The 14,149-nt window shown below is 43.9% G+C and overlaps 1 protein-coding gene across 1 annotated transcript in view; it reads right to left on the bottom strand.

The window, feature by feature from the left end:
- Positions 1-7,665, bottom strand: part of CNKSR2 (connector enhancer of kinase suppressor of Ras 2) — a 372,341-nt gene extending 364,676 nt beyond the window's left edge. Inside the window, exon 1 of the mRNA XM_066598620.1 lies at positions 7,602-7,665. Coding sequence (XP_066454717.1) covers positions 7,602-7,665 — 64 coding nt within the window. The remainder of the gene's footprint in view (positions 1-7,601) is intronic.
- Positions 7,666-14,149: the final 6,484 nt, after the last annotated feature.

Below are 14,149 nucleotides of genomic sequence, written 5' to 3'. Positions count from 1 at the left end.
ACCTCAGGGATAACTGAGAATTAGAGATGGAGTCTGCAGAGGGGAAGACTGGGGAATAATGCAGAATACCAGTCTTACAATTTTAGAAATATCATCATTATTCAGCTAATTCTGAAAAGTCATCTGAAGTGACAGGCAGACTTTATGCAACATTTTAGTTTACATACTTGAATTTAAGGAGTTTTCATAGTCAATACATTTATAACTTCGCCATACGTTAGATGAGAAATGTATGATTGGTGGCAGTCCAACTACTTGGACTCCCATCAATCACAAGAAGAGCGTATTTCCCTGAATGATAGGAACAGTAGTTAGCTACATTAGGCTGGCTTCACGCGAGCGAGAAAATCACGCAAGATTTGTGCATTGCGAGACGTACGGATATTAACCCCATTCTTTTGCATGCCCTCGCATTGCCAATTGTTTTCAATGGGGCTAGTAGCAGCATCGTGATAGGTGTACACAAAGGCAATGCTAGGTCTTCCATGGAAATGGGGTCATACACATAAACAATGCGATGTGGGGGAACAAGTCTCAGCACATCCTATCTTTAGGCGTGCTATCCCATCGGCCATTGTTTTCAAACGCGGTGCGATGCAATGTTTCCCCATTGAACACAATGGGAAACAGCCGTGCCGGAAGATGGCTACTTCCCCAAAGTGATGTGAGGCGGTTTTGAGATTATATATATATATATATATATATATATATATATATATATATATATATACACATACACACACACACACACACACACACACACACACACACATAGATACTATTATTAGATATTCTTGAATGATAATAGGAAGCCAGAAATAAGACAGTATAAAAGGGACATTAGTCTCCGTTTATTTATCCCCAAGTGTATTCCAATATAAACCTAATTCAGGGTAAAAAAAAAAAAAATACCACTAAAATATCTATCTTTCTTAAGCCAGATTTACTACCTCTCCATTTCCTTTTAGTATCTACTTCTTGTTTTGGATGATAAATACAGCCAGCAAGCAGATAGAGACCGAGAAAGGACCTGGCAGCAAATGCTCAATTTCTCAGCAGCACCTCAACAGGTGAAGTTAAATATTACACAGTGCCTATTAAAATCAATGGATGTCAATGTAATACACAGATGTGCCAGTCCTCCTTTCTGGCTAATAGTTTACTTCGAATTGACTTAGAATGCCCAGGTAGCAGGCTTCAAATAAACTCTTCTAAACCAAGCAACCCTGTTAATTTTTGTATGTTGACCATACAGCACCATGTCGTGTACATCCATATAGTCTCTTGCACGGCAGATATAAATCTAGATGCAATAATTATACATTTAAGGGCGAGCACCCACTGGCGTTTTTTTACCTGCGTTTTGCGTTTTTCCTGCACAGGCATAGAGATAACATGTGTTCCTGTCCACTGGCGTTTTTTTTGCGTTGCGTTTGCGTTTTTAACATAGGAACTGTCAGTTGCATATGTGTCCTTATTTTTCTCCTAATGCACCCATGAAAGTCAATGGAAATTAATGGAAAAGCCGCGAAAACGCCGCGAAAAACGCGCGGAAAAATCGTGGGAAACGCGGCGAAAACGCGTTTGGATTCCAATGCATCAGATCTCAGGGCGGTATTCCCACGAGGTAAAAGCGTCCGGCCAATATAGCGCGGGTGTTTTTACGTCGGGCCCAACAGATAGTCCTGGAACTATGTTTTGGGCAGGAATACGTCGGTCGATGCATGGGCTCCTATGGGAGCCAATGACAGCGGCCGGAGAAGGGAGGTGGGAGGGAATATAGCAGCATTGACTAGGGGAGGGGAAGGGAGTTTAGCAGCTAAGCTCCCACCCCCCCCTCCCCTTGTCCACAGCCTGCAATGGGAGGAGGCGGGACAGGTGGCACTTAGCTTCGCCCCATCGTCTCCCATTGGAATCAGCCAGAGGGGAGGAGAAAAGAGGTGAGCCGGCGAGGGGGAGATGAGGGGAAGGCTCAACGGCATGGCAGCCTCGGTGTATATGCCGGGGCCCATACCATGTGAACGGGTGCACAAACATTAGATTGTGCGCCCATTAATGAGCTTTTACGCCCAAGATGGTAGCATATATCGGCTATCGGTAAAAACGGCGGGCGATATACTCTCGTGAGAAAGAAGCCTTAATTTCACACGGGTGAGTGCGATGTTGGGCCATGAAAGTCTGTCCAATATCATCCTCAGCAAATGCGATTTCCCCACATATGTGAGGAGTTGTGTGTAAAAAAACTCCTTGCATTGCTAAGGCCTGTTTCACACAGGTGACACGATATCACAACGAGAAGAATCGTAGCGATATCTCACCGGTGGTCTGTGTGGTATTGCTGCGTTTTCTCGCCACAATACTGCGAATTTCTGACACTACAAAGTCGCAAGTGGTGCTACAGAACCACGTGCAAGCATTTACAGGGGAGGGCTTGAAATATAAGCCCTATCTCGAAAATAAGCCCTAGCTTAAAAAAAAAAACCACAACAACCCTGCACCCCACAAACATCACCTAGAAATGCTGTCCAGCTCTGCTGCATCTTCTCTCCAGTACTGGTTTTCAGCTATGTCTTCTGGCCGGGAATTGAAATATCCCCGCCTCCAGGAAGCACTGCCTCTGTTTGGCCAGCTCTCGATTAACCCACCACAGCCATTCATTGAATGACTGTGATTGGTTTATCAAGCGCTGAATCTGAGGGCTGTGATTCGTTCATTGAGCGCTGCCTCTGACTGGCTAGGTGCCACAGCGCTCAGCCAATCAGACGCAGCACTTCCTGGTGGTGGGGATATTCCAATCCCCTGCCAGAAGAAATGACTAAAGACCAGTGCAGGGGAGAAGATGCAGTGGAGCCAGACAGCACTTCTAGGCGATGTGCATGTTTTTTTTTCCCCTGCAGCCAGGGCTTAGTCTAGCGCTTTGTCAGTAGGATTTCCTAGTGTCAATGTTGCATCGCACTGCTTGAAAACCGCATTTTTGTGTGATGCAACAAAGAGGAAAGCTCTGTAGGGATACATGGGCTACAAAACCTCACAAATCGCGGACATAGTGCGAAACCCACAAGGTTTTTGACTCACAATGTCGTATGCTACTAAACATCACAAAGGTAAAGGAACCGATAGGAAAGCATGAGCTTCACATATATGCAGTTTGTAGCATTATAGCAACGCGACTGTCACCTGTGTGAAACAGGCCTAGGGGAAAGCCGCACTGGAGGGTCAGCAAGTGTTTTGCATTGTTTGCAATGATAAATCTCACATCGCTTAACTCACGTGCACTTCACATGCCGTACAATGCTTTTGCCGGCCCTAGTGAAAAAAAATGGTCAATGCAATCTGAGGGAATGCCCCAAGATAGGACATGCCACAATTTTATTTCCCACACTGCGGTGTGGGGAAAAAATAAATAAAAATAAGCTCATGTACATGACTTTATGCATATTCATGCGAGATCTGTGCGTCACACAATGCACTAATTTTGTGTGAGTTTCTCGGACGTGTGAAAGCAGCCTTATAATTCAGTCAGCTTCTGTAATATCCATAATTTTCCTGGAAAAAAAATTAATAATGCTGGCTGAACAATTATTTTTCAGCAACACGCAGGAATCTATGATGTAGGCACCAATACAAGTGGGAACAGAGCCTAATAAAGTACCATGTAGGAACTGTATATTTAGTACCAAAATTTGATTGGATCAGGTATTTAAAAACAAAACAAATTTCCAACATTTCTTTTTCCAAGGATCTCCCACCACTCACATGCCAATTCTACTCGGTCTCTCTCAACATGGATATGGGACTGTCTGCAGTACCCACATATCTATGAGGCTAGCAGATGGAGACCAGTAGGGAACCTGGATGACATTGGAATAGTAAGCTTCGTATGACTAACGCAGCACACGTACTTCTGATGTTCACACTAATTTTTCTCACACATGAAAAGATTGCAAGTGTTTTCAATAGTAAAAATCGCACTCACATGGCATGCAACTTTAATTGAAAAAAATAAATAAAAATCCAGTAGGGAATAATGGGCAATCTCCTAGTAAGGAATTACCCAAAAATAAGACATACAGCGATTTTTGCTGAAGAATCGCTCATGTGAATACATACATTGAAATCAATGTTATGAAAAAAGTTTACGTTCCATCCATATTGCTATGAGACAGAACTCACAAGAGTAACTCATCCATGTGAATACATCCAAAGGCTGGGTTCACACAGGGCGGATTTGCCGTGGAAATTCCGTACAGAATTTCGCTGTGGCAAATCTGCATGCAGCTGCTAATCCGGGATTAGCAAACTATGTGGACAAGATTTGTGAAAAATCTCGTCCACGCTGAACAGCCAATCCGTCGCGGCAAAGCCGGCGCTCTGGCGCGGATTCCCCGGCCGCAGCATGTCAATTTTTTTTTTCCGTTGCAGCAGTGTTCTCCTCTATGGGAGCGCCGTCCGCTACAGAAAAGCGTGCGGCCAAGCTACTCCAAAACCCGCAGCTAAGTGCCACGGGTTTTGAAGCAGCACTTTTCCAGCAGAAATCTTGCCGGTTTTCGATGCGGCAAAACCATGATATTTCTGCCAGGAATACGTCCCTTGTGACCCCAGCCTAAGGGTGCATTCACATGACCGTATAAACCGTGAAAACCCAGCCGATATACGGCATCTCTCTCTGCAGAGGGAGGAGGCTGGAAGAGCCGGGAGCAGTGCTCTGAGCTCCCGCCCCCTCTCTGCCTCCTCTCCACCCGCCTGCACTATTTTCTATGAGGAGAGCTGGGACAGGGGCGGAGCTAATTCCTGGAACTTAGCCCCGCCTCCATTCCGCCTCCTCTCATTGCAAATAGAGGCACAGAGGGGGTGGGAGCTCAGAGCACTGCTCCCGGCTCTTCCAGCCTCCTCCAGCCTCCTCCCCCTGCAGAGAGAGATGCCGTATATCGGCTGAGTGTGAAAACCCAGCTGATATACAGTCGTCTGAATGCACCCTCAGGGTTCCTTCATTCTGGTGATCGCAAGAAAATTGTGGCAAAATTTGTTTATGGGTTCATGAGATGTCTGAGTGTCAGTGATGCTTTTTCTTGCAAAAGCATCGCTATCGCTTGTGATTTTCTCACGACAGACAATAGGAGTTTCTAATGTTAAAAACACATTGCATCACTCGAAAAATTGCAAGTTCGTGCTTTGTAATTCAATGAAAAGAAGGCTCCATAGGGAAACATGGGAGATTAAAAAAAAAAAAAAACGCATAACACAGAAAGATAGGTCATGTTGCAATTTTTTTTCAACTGCACATCGTACGAGTGAAAACATCGCAAACAGGAATGAAAAATTGAAAATGATTGATTTCATAATTCTGCGTTTTCACTCACTATTGCATCGCTCAAAACATGCACAATTTTCTCTGAAGGCACCCTTAGGGTACGTTCAAACATTGTGGATTTTTGTGTTGATCACCACCAAAAACAGCTTGAAAATTCGCAAAACATTTGGTGCAGATTTTGAGGTGGTTTTTGCCATAGATCTGCAGCAGATTTCCTCCTTACCAATTAGAGGAGTGAATTCAGCTGTGGATCCGCACCAAAACTGGCGTTAAAATCTGCAACGATGGTGTGGATTTTGATGCAGATGTTGAGCTGTGAAAAATCTGCATCTATTCCGCTGTCTGTGATCGCATCCTGAAAGGGGTTTCCAGCGAAATACTATTGATAGGTCAGCTGTGCCTGCAGTTACCACCCTGGCCACTACACAGGGGCTGGAGCATTAGCTTCCGCTCTATTCCCCTGTGTGACAGCGGGTGGCTGGAGTACCAAGCAGCAAACCCCAGCTGATCAGCTATTGATGACCTATGCTGAGAACAGGTCATCAATGGTATTTGCCTGGAAAACCCCTTTAATATTTCACAATTCTGAGTATTTTTATTATACATTTTAATTAGCCAGACATCCCGTTTAATATACAGGTCCTACACATATTACACAGGTGTGAATACAGCCAAGATCCATCTGAATTCTATGGAAAGACTACAGGCTGAATACGGACACTGATGAAATATGCTGCAAAATAGAAATACGGATGACGTAATAGATCATGGAAGCAGAAGGTGGATAGCTGTATTAGCTTCAACCTGATATATACATACAAAACAAATACTCTTCTAGGGGGTCAGCACTGCTACCTTGCAGCGCTGGAGTCGTGGGTTCAAATCTGATCAAAGGCAACATTTGCAAGAAGATTGCACAGTTTCTCCATTTTTGCATTGGTTTTTTTTTCTGTTTCCACCCCTGCTCCAAAGAACATCTGTATAGGTAAATTGCCTTGTTACAAAAATTGGCCCCAGGGTGTATGTAACATCAATCAGCAACAGGGACCGATATGAGTGATGAGAATGTCTGTATGGTGTTATGGAATATGTTGGTGCCACATAAGCAAAAGGAAATAAATATATAAATATTGATTTATGCTTTAGTAAAAAGATACATAACTATAAAAGCTATAAAATGCACTGAAGTGGGCAAGAAAAATAAATAATGTGGAACCAAAAAGGTTCTTTATTTTCTGATATACAACATAATCAAGTGCAGCACAATTTCATAAATCACTGTGAAGCAAAGAAGTGAACCGACCACAGAGCCCTGCTATGTCTGACTAGCAAAGGATCGCAAACTCCAAACATACCACCAGCATGCCAGAAAACAGTAGAATCAAGGCTTCCTCAATGTACAGATTATTACTCTACAGGAATATGAATCCAGATCTTAAAGGTCCAAGTCACAAAATAATACACCATAGACAATACTTATTATAGAGAACCCAGCAAAATGGCACCAGCAGTAAAATGGTTAAAACTCAGAACCCACACGCCGATTGTGAAGGGTCATTAATCAATGTCTGTTGGCAGCACAACCCTGCACTAGATCCATCCATCCACAAGATCTCCTTCTCAGACACAAGGAGGTTTTCTACAACAGATCTGGCACCATTTCCATGCCCCAATTTTGCATTTTATTCTGCAAGCCTCTGATAAATCCCACAAGGATTCACAGCTCATCCAAACCTTAAAAGAGGACAAGTGAATCTGGAAAGAAATCTTTACTTCACATCAGCCTTAATTAGGCAATTAGTTGGTGTCAACCCAAGTCTTGTCTTCTAGAAAAAAGAAAAATATGCCAGCAAATGTAATTGCTACTGACCTATTTTATACGCTAAGGCAGAAATTCACGTGTATAGATCCATTTTACAGGTAAATGGAAGCTAAAACTGAGTTTCTCCTAAACCTGAGAACCTCAGATACCTGTGATGGACGATGTATGAGGTGACCACACTGGTGCCATCATTGCATCTAGCAGAGGTCTATTACCTGCACCATCATCTACTGGAGAACTTTCCAAGCTCACATGTGGTTGGAGCTCTGAAGAAGTCAGATCTTTCTCACAGGCACCTGTGTGGTAGGAAGCAAAAGGAGCAACCTCAACACTCCAAGACCTGCTCCTCAGCAGAAGAACCTGGTTAAACAGGTCCCTGATGAGTTGGTATAGGGCATGTAAAGTCATACACTGAACCTCAAGCAAGGATATGTCATGCATCCAAGGGTTATTAAGAAATGACATTACCTTTCATCCAATCCACTACCTGACTGGGAGACCATTTGCTCACTGGTTCCATTATTAATGCCATGCTGAACTTTGCCAGGTGCCCACAATGATGAATACAACCACAGGCTCCTAGCAGCACAAGAGCAGGCTTTGTAGAAGAGGAGGCTGCTGTGGATGTCAGCAATGCTGCTCAGTCCAGGCTTCCATAAGCAGCAGCATCAGTTGTCAGCTGCTCCTCTCCACACTGTGCACAATGCTGCTGCTTCACACCATTCACTCAATGCAAGCAAGGCTCACTCTTCAGTCAGCTTCTCCCACTGATCTCCCCCACCTCCCATCATGACATCATCCCTCCACCCACAGACACAGCACACATTCCTACACCAGAAAACCATTTACTTCTACTTTCCACTGCCTGTGCGATGCAGCTGCCTCTTCCGTAATGCACTTTATAATAGTTACTTAGTAGACACAATAGCAAAACAAAAGTAGCAAAATTAAATAAACATGTAACAGAAATCTGAGAAATTCTAATGGAACAGTTCATTCTGATTTCTCCCTAGGCGATGGAGTGCTGCTGCTCTGCTCTTCATGGATATCGGATCACCTGACCATTATCTGACTTCTGGATAAGGTCGGTTTTAGATGAGTGTGTGGTAACGCGTCCGTAATACGGTTGGGTTACAGATCACATTGCAACCATGTGTCATCATTGTTTGATCACTATTTGCTTCCATATTTGCATTCATTGGTCTTATTTTCTATTGGGCAAATACGGATTGTTTTAAAATGAGAACGTGAAAAATACGGCCATGTGAATCGATAAATAGATTTATATATGAGCGCCGAATTACGGTCCGCAAAGCATAGACCAAATAGGTTGTAAAAATATGCTTGGCTGAGCACATATACGGCGACGGTGTTTTTACAGCTGCTCCGTATAAGTGCTTGTATGGGCATTTTCCCGCAATCACGGACAGCGTTTTCTCGTCCATTCAGACGGCCAGGAGCGTCGTTTTTAGCGAAAAAATTTGCCACACCCCGGAAATCCCTCGCTCTGCCAAAATCCTCGGGATGCCTTCCAGTGCCTATATAGAGGCACCTGTAAGCTTTTCTCAGCGTTGGATGCTGCATATATGCCTCCCCCTCCCTTCTCTTTCCCTGCTCCCATAGGAGTCTATGGGACCCGCCGGTGTATATTGGCCAAAACATAGTTCCAGAACTATCTTTTGGCTGAGCATATATGCGCCGGCCGTGTATATGTACTAATTTTCACGCTGCCGGCATATTTACGCACCATATATTCGCCCGTGTGAATGGGACATTGAAGATCAATGCCTCTAATGGGCACATATATACGCCCGGGTATAGAAATGCACTATATATGCGCTTGTGTGAATGAGCCCTTATGCAGAGAAGCCCATGAAGGGAGGCTTCACATGACTATGCGCAAATATGCTTGCTGCAGCGCAACATATTTACGCATAGACAAGGTTTTTAAGGTTGATTTGCAAGTGTGTCTGCGCATATTACTGTACTTTTTGCACACACAGGGCCAGTTCATATATGCACATGACTCCCTTTCCATAGATTAAAAAGCTAATTAGCCTAATGAGGTCCAGATGTGTTCTTTTCCCTGCGTTTTGCACAGTGTTTCATGATTTGTGCACCTCCCATAGACTTCTATGAAGCCTTTTCTGTGCAAAACACAGGAATAAGAGTACGTGCTACTTTTTTCCACACGCAAAACATGCTCATCAGAATGAACCCGCTGAAATCAATAGGTTCTATTCTCCGTGTTTCGTGCTTGTATATTTTATGTGTGCAAAAACACGGACAAATACGGTTGTGTGAAAGCGTCCTAAGGGTTTATTCACACAAACAATTTTTCTATCACATTGGCTCCAGAAAGGAAGGAGCAGATGAGATAGCAATGCATATGTGCAGCTATCTTCAGTTTACATTGGAGGAGTAGTAAAACACTCCACTGTTTCCGCCACTCACATAAGATACAATGGAGAGACTGCTTGGTATGTGTGGTCTCTTCTAGAGATGAGCGAACGTACTCGGTAAGGGCGATTTCGCAATCGAGCACCGCGATTTTCGAGTACTTCACTACTCGGGTGAAAAGTACTCGGGTGCGCTGTGGGGCGGGGGGTTGCAGAGGGGAGTGGGGGGTAGCAGCGGGGAACAGGGGGGAGCCCTCTCTCTCTCCCTCTCCCCCCACTCCCCGCTGCAACCCCCCGCTCACCCACAGTGCACCCGAGTACTTTTCACCCGAGTAGTGAAGTACTCGAAAATCGCGGTGCTCGATTGCGAAATCGCCCTTACCGAGTACGTTCGCTCATCTCTAGCTCTCTTCCCTTTTCGAATGTGAGTCAGGGAGAAGGGGATCACCATTTTCTCAATACATTGGGGTTCTAGAAGTGGAATCAGCACCTATCAGACATTTATAGCATGCACTTTTGATATAACATACGATGATGTCGCAGATGTTAATGCCCCTTTAGGTTTTATTTTGGACCATGGGACTGGCTTAATGTGAAAATCTTGGCCCAAGAGCAGAAGAGGTTGTGCACCCCCTGCTTTAAAATAACATGTGGCCCAGTGTTTTAGACTAAGAAAAAAATAATGAAAAAAGCTATGAAAAATACAAAAATAGGTGGTGTTTTTCACAAAATCACTGCCTGATAGCAACCTAAAGCATGGAGCTGATATGGTGACAGAGAGAGCTAACATCTAACCACTTAGATGCCACGGTTGCTTTTGACCATTGCATTTAAAGATTCAAATGGCTGAGATGAGAGTTATATTTGATCTCGGTCCCCACAAGTGATAGCGCAGGCACAGTTCCTCAGCCTGTGCTATCACTGCACTGTACTAGCTTCTCGAAAACTACCTTCCCGCAGTGCCATACTAGTATGACGCAGGGCAGGAAAGGGATAAATTTGGCCCTTGCCACCGCTCTCAGACAATGTGAAGTGGGATGGGGCATTGTTTGATTGCAGATACATGTAAATCTGAGTATACATTTATAAAGAATATATTTTATGTAAACGTGTCACAAACATTCAGGGTATGTTCACATGGCGGAAATCACTGCAGAATTTAACACATGGCTTCCACCTCAAAAAAATGCATCAAAGTCCGCAGATTTCTGGCATGATTTTTGGTGCAGATTAGCATGCGGAATTTACCCTGTCATTATGCAAAATCGGCATATAGAATTTTGACACGGAAACTTGTGGAAACACGATTTTACACTTTGGAATTCTGCACACTGATTTTGCATATTGAAAGGACAAATTTCATATGTGGATCTGCAACACTGGTGTAACTATAGAGGATGCAGGGGATGCGGTTGCACCCAGGCCCAGGAGCCTTAGGGGGCCCATAAGGCCTCTCTTCTCCATATAGGGAGCCTAATACTGTGAATAAAGCATTATAGTTGGGGGCCCTATTACAGGTTTTGCATTGGAGTCCAGAAGCTTCAAGTTACGCCTCTGTGTTAAGGGGTTAAGAGAAGTTGGGGGGCCCCAAGATAAACTTTTGCACCCAGGCCCATGAGCCTTTAGCTATGCCTCTCCACACCAAAAACCACATGAGAAAGATGCGGATTTTGACAAAGATTTTAGATGCGGAATTCATGCGGAAGATTCTGTGATGAATTCCACCATGCGAACATACCCTCAGGTGACTTAGGCACTGTTCACTTGGAAATCCCAAAGGCAAAAATTCTGGCACGGATTTGCATTTTTAGCAGTCGCAGATACGCATGCGGATTACCCTCAGTCAGTGTTGCCAATTTGGATGTGGAAAACCCGGCACGGATTTCACATGGGGCTCACATCAGGAAGTGACATGTTGCTTTTTTGTGCTGGGGATTTCAAATCCAAATGCGACAAAATCAGCGTGCGTGTATTGAAATCAATAGGATGCTTTTGGATGCATTTTTTGACCAATGTCAGACCTGCAGATGAAGCATTGGGTGAACTTGGTGTTGGAGAGTGCTACCATTTGCTTGGTCTGCAGTATAGGCATTCCTTTCATTTTCCCTTGTTTTACCTGATATTGTATGGATTTGGTTAGTAATTGCTTAGGCAATAAGGTTTTCTATATACCTTGCTTATATGCACATTTAATATTTTTCTGCTGTCATAAGTGTATCCTTGCCTTCTTATGAGGTTTTAGATGAATTTTGAATAAAGACGTACTTTGCTTTTTCATATTGGTTGTCTTGTGCATATTTCATATGTCCTATACAGTATATTAAAAATAAGTAGGAAAGACCAGCACTCAGACTTCTCTTCAATATTTCTTCTTTATTCAGGGATTAAAGCATACAAACAGCAATATAGGTTGCAGTGAATAGATGGTGTTAATTGTTTCATACCTATTGAGATCTTCATAGCTAGAGTAAAAACAGTGGCTGAACTAATTAATACCATGTTATACCACAAGCCCACAATCCTTGGTAGGCTAATAAGCAAGTGTGAATATTTAAAAACATGAACAAATAATCAAAGGTAATAATGTTCAGTTATTGTGTCACAACACAGATGGTCGTGGGTATGAAGTGGCGTTGACCCCCAGCCCACGTGATGCACCATCTTCACTTTCTGTCAGTACTGGCCAACAACGAGTTAAGTTCTCTTTGCTGTTAAGTAGTTAATTACCAGGATGAGGTAAGTAGCTGCTCAGCCTGTCCGTCAGAAATTGGCTAGTTATTTAAACCAGTTCTTCTGAATAGAAGGTGCTGGTTATACTTTCTGTCAGAAGGTGTTTCTGGTCTTCTTGGTGACTCCTGGATTTGGCCTGCTATTAGAGCCTTCTGGGATCTGTTGTACTACTTGTCCAGCAGCACGGCTCCACAGGTGGGGGTTGATTGAGCTGGCTGGGTGTGGATTGCTCCAACCAGCCGATCCCCCAAGTCTGCTGCTCATATATACCAGCTCCTCTGCTGTGCCTGCTGGTCTTTCCTCTGTTTGTTCAGTATGAACAGTGTCCTGTTCCTGCGTATCTGTGTATGTGGCTGGACATAAGGTGCAAATGGTTATATTCAGTGTGTTTAGGTGTGAACAGTGTCATGCTCCTGCATGTCTGTGCAGGTTTCCGTATGTGTGAACTTTGTCTTGCTTGTGATCCTTTATCATCTAGGATTAGGTAGGTTCCAGCGTGGGGTTGTCCCTATTGGGCTGTTTGCCCCACATGGAGGCAGGTTTCCTGAGGTTAATTGTCTCATTAGCGTACGGACCTGTGAGACAACGAGGACCCTTGAAGTGGGTTCACAGGCTTAAGTATCATGGCCAAAAATGCAAAATTGATACCTCGTACATCCAATAGTTATTCCATCTGGCCATGTGTGCAGGTAAGTGTTTTGAGTGCTTGTCAGCCATTGGTTTTATGTTTGTCCGTGAGTATGAAGTCTGTTTCACAGTTCTGCAGCTATATCTGTTCGCCTGTCGGTGAGTATGAAGTCTGTCTTGCAGTTTTGCGGTTCCATCTGAGTTCTCCTGTCAGCGAGTATGAAGTCAGTTTTGCAGTTCCGCTGTTCAGTCTAGGTTTCGCCAGTTTGGGGTTATGTTTGACGTAACACCTGCGTCTCAGTTAAGATAAGTTTGCTTGTCATCTATTTATGTATCTGGGGCGTTTGTACATCTTTTTTCTGTATTTTAGTGGTTTAATACATTGAGTGTCATGTGGTGTTTGCCACTGTTCCTTGTCACCATGTAAAGAAAGTCAGGGTTGCCCCAGGTTCCTGAGGCGAGTGCTCTACTTATAGGTAGGGTCTTTTTGTATCTGAAGGTTTAGTGTCAGATTCTCTGTCTACCCTGTTTTGTGTTTTCTCTTTCCGTTTTTGTGTTATACTCATTATATTTAGGATGTATATATATTTGTCCCTTTAAGATGCAACTGTTACATCTGAATTTACAGAGCTTTTAAGATGTTCCCTGATCCTCTCCTTTCATTTCTGACTGATGCATCCCATACCTACTAGTTCATCAGCAAATGCAGCAGAGATCATACTCTGTGTTACAGTTAATAAACTATTTAATAGTATATTCTTGTCTATTAACTAGACCAATCAATTTTTTAGTATGAAATGCAAATGTACAACAAAGGCATTTTTTGGCTCTACATTATGAAACCTTATACAACGTGACCAAGCAGCTGAGAGTTTTTTCATTTCGCAACAAACTTGGGGATTAGTCACTTGCTGAATCGCTGTCTTATGGGTGATGGTTGGCACTAGAGATGAGCGGGCACGCTCGGATAAGTCAGTTACTCGAGCGAGCCATGCTCTTCTCGAGTAACTGCATTCTTGTCCGAGCGTGCTCGGGGGAGAGGGGCGGCAGGGGATAGCGGGGGGTAGCGGGGGAGAGAATGAGAGATATCTCTCTCTCTCTCCCCCCCGCTCCCACCCTGCTCACCCCTGCCCCCCACCCCCTGAGCACGCTTGGACAAGAATGCAGTTATTCGAGAAGAGCGAGGCTCACTCGAGTAACTGACTTATCCGTGCATACTCGCTCATCTCTAGTTAGCACAAATACAGGAACTCACTTCAA

The sequence above is a fragment of the Eleutherodactylus coqui genome, chromosome 4 (genome assembly GCF_035609145.1).
Source record: "Eleutherodactylus coqui strain aEleCoq1 chromosome 4, aEleCoq1.hap1, whole genome shotgun sequence".
NCBI lineage: Eukaryota > Metazoa > Chordata > Amphibia > Anura > Eleutherodactylidae > Eleutherodactylus > Eleutherodactylus coqui.
Note: the sequence above shows the minus strand (reverse complement) of the source record. Positions and strands in the feature narration are given on the sequence as shown.